Source organism: Buceros rhinoceros, unplaced genomic scaffold (assembly GCF_000710305.1).
Source record: "Buceros rhinoceros silvestris isolate BGI_N320 unplaced genomic scaffold, ASM71030v1 scaffold26177, whole genome shotgun sequence".
Taxonomy (NCBI): domain Eukaryota; kingdom Metazoa; phylum Chordata; class Aves; order Bucerotiformes; family Bucerotidae; genus Buceros; species Buceros rhinoceros.
The window spans coordinates 9,072-9,615 of record NW_010421930.1 but is presented as its reverse complement, the minus strand read 5'-3'; the positions used below and the strand labels follow the sequence as shown (position 1 = coordinate 9,615).

Here is a 544-nt window from a genome sequence, read left to right as displayed (position 1 = left end):
GCCGGGGCCCCTGTGGCTCACGCCTGCCGCTCTCCTCAGCCCACAGGTGCAGGAGCACAAGACCTTCCACCGCTATACGGTGCGAGCCCGGCGGGGCACAGCGCAGGGCTTACGGGATGCCCAGACCCCGGGGTCAGCACCCCGGTCGGCCGGAGCCTCCCTGCGGCGTTACAACGAGGCGGCACTGCTCAAGGTGGGGCTGGACCACAGCCCTGGGCTGTCGGCAGGGAGACCTGGTCACGGCTGTCTCTGCTGCCGAAGGGTGTGGGTGGGGGTGAGCTCGGGAAGGAGATCAGGACTCAACTGAGGCTGCTCTGTCCTGGGTCTGTCCCTGCTCCAGACCTGCCTGTGCCCACACAGTGCACTCAGAACGCCTCTTCTTCCTCCCCAGGATATTGAGCACCTGCTGGCAGCCTGGGCCCAGCACCTGAAGGAAGCTCAGCGCATCTTTCTGCGGGCCCCTCGTCACAACCGTGCGCTGCTCTTTGGCGGCAGGAACCCCCTCCTCACCCAGGGTGACCCTCGTGTCTGCCACATCCCTCTC

General features: G+C 66.9%; 1 protein-coding gene across 1 annotated transcript in view; it reads left to right on the top strand.

Moving 5' to 3' along the window:
• ANKZF1 (ankyrin repeat and zinc finger domain containing 1) overlaps window positions 1-544 on the top strand; it is a 5,739-nt gene that overhangs the window by 1,373 nt on the left and 3,822 nt on the right. The window contains exons 4-5 of the mRNA XM_010139882.1: window positions 40-193; window positions 392-535. Of these exons, the coding sequence (XP_010138184.1) occupies window positions 40-193; window positions 392-535 (298 nt within the window). The remainder of the gene's footprint in view (window positions 1-39; window positions 194-391; window positions 536-544) is intronic.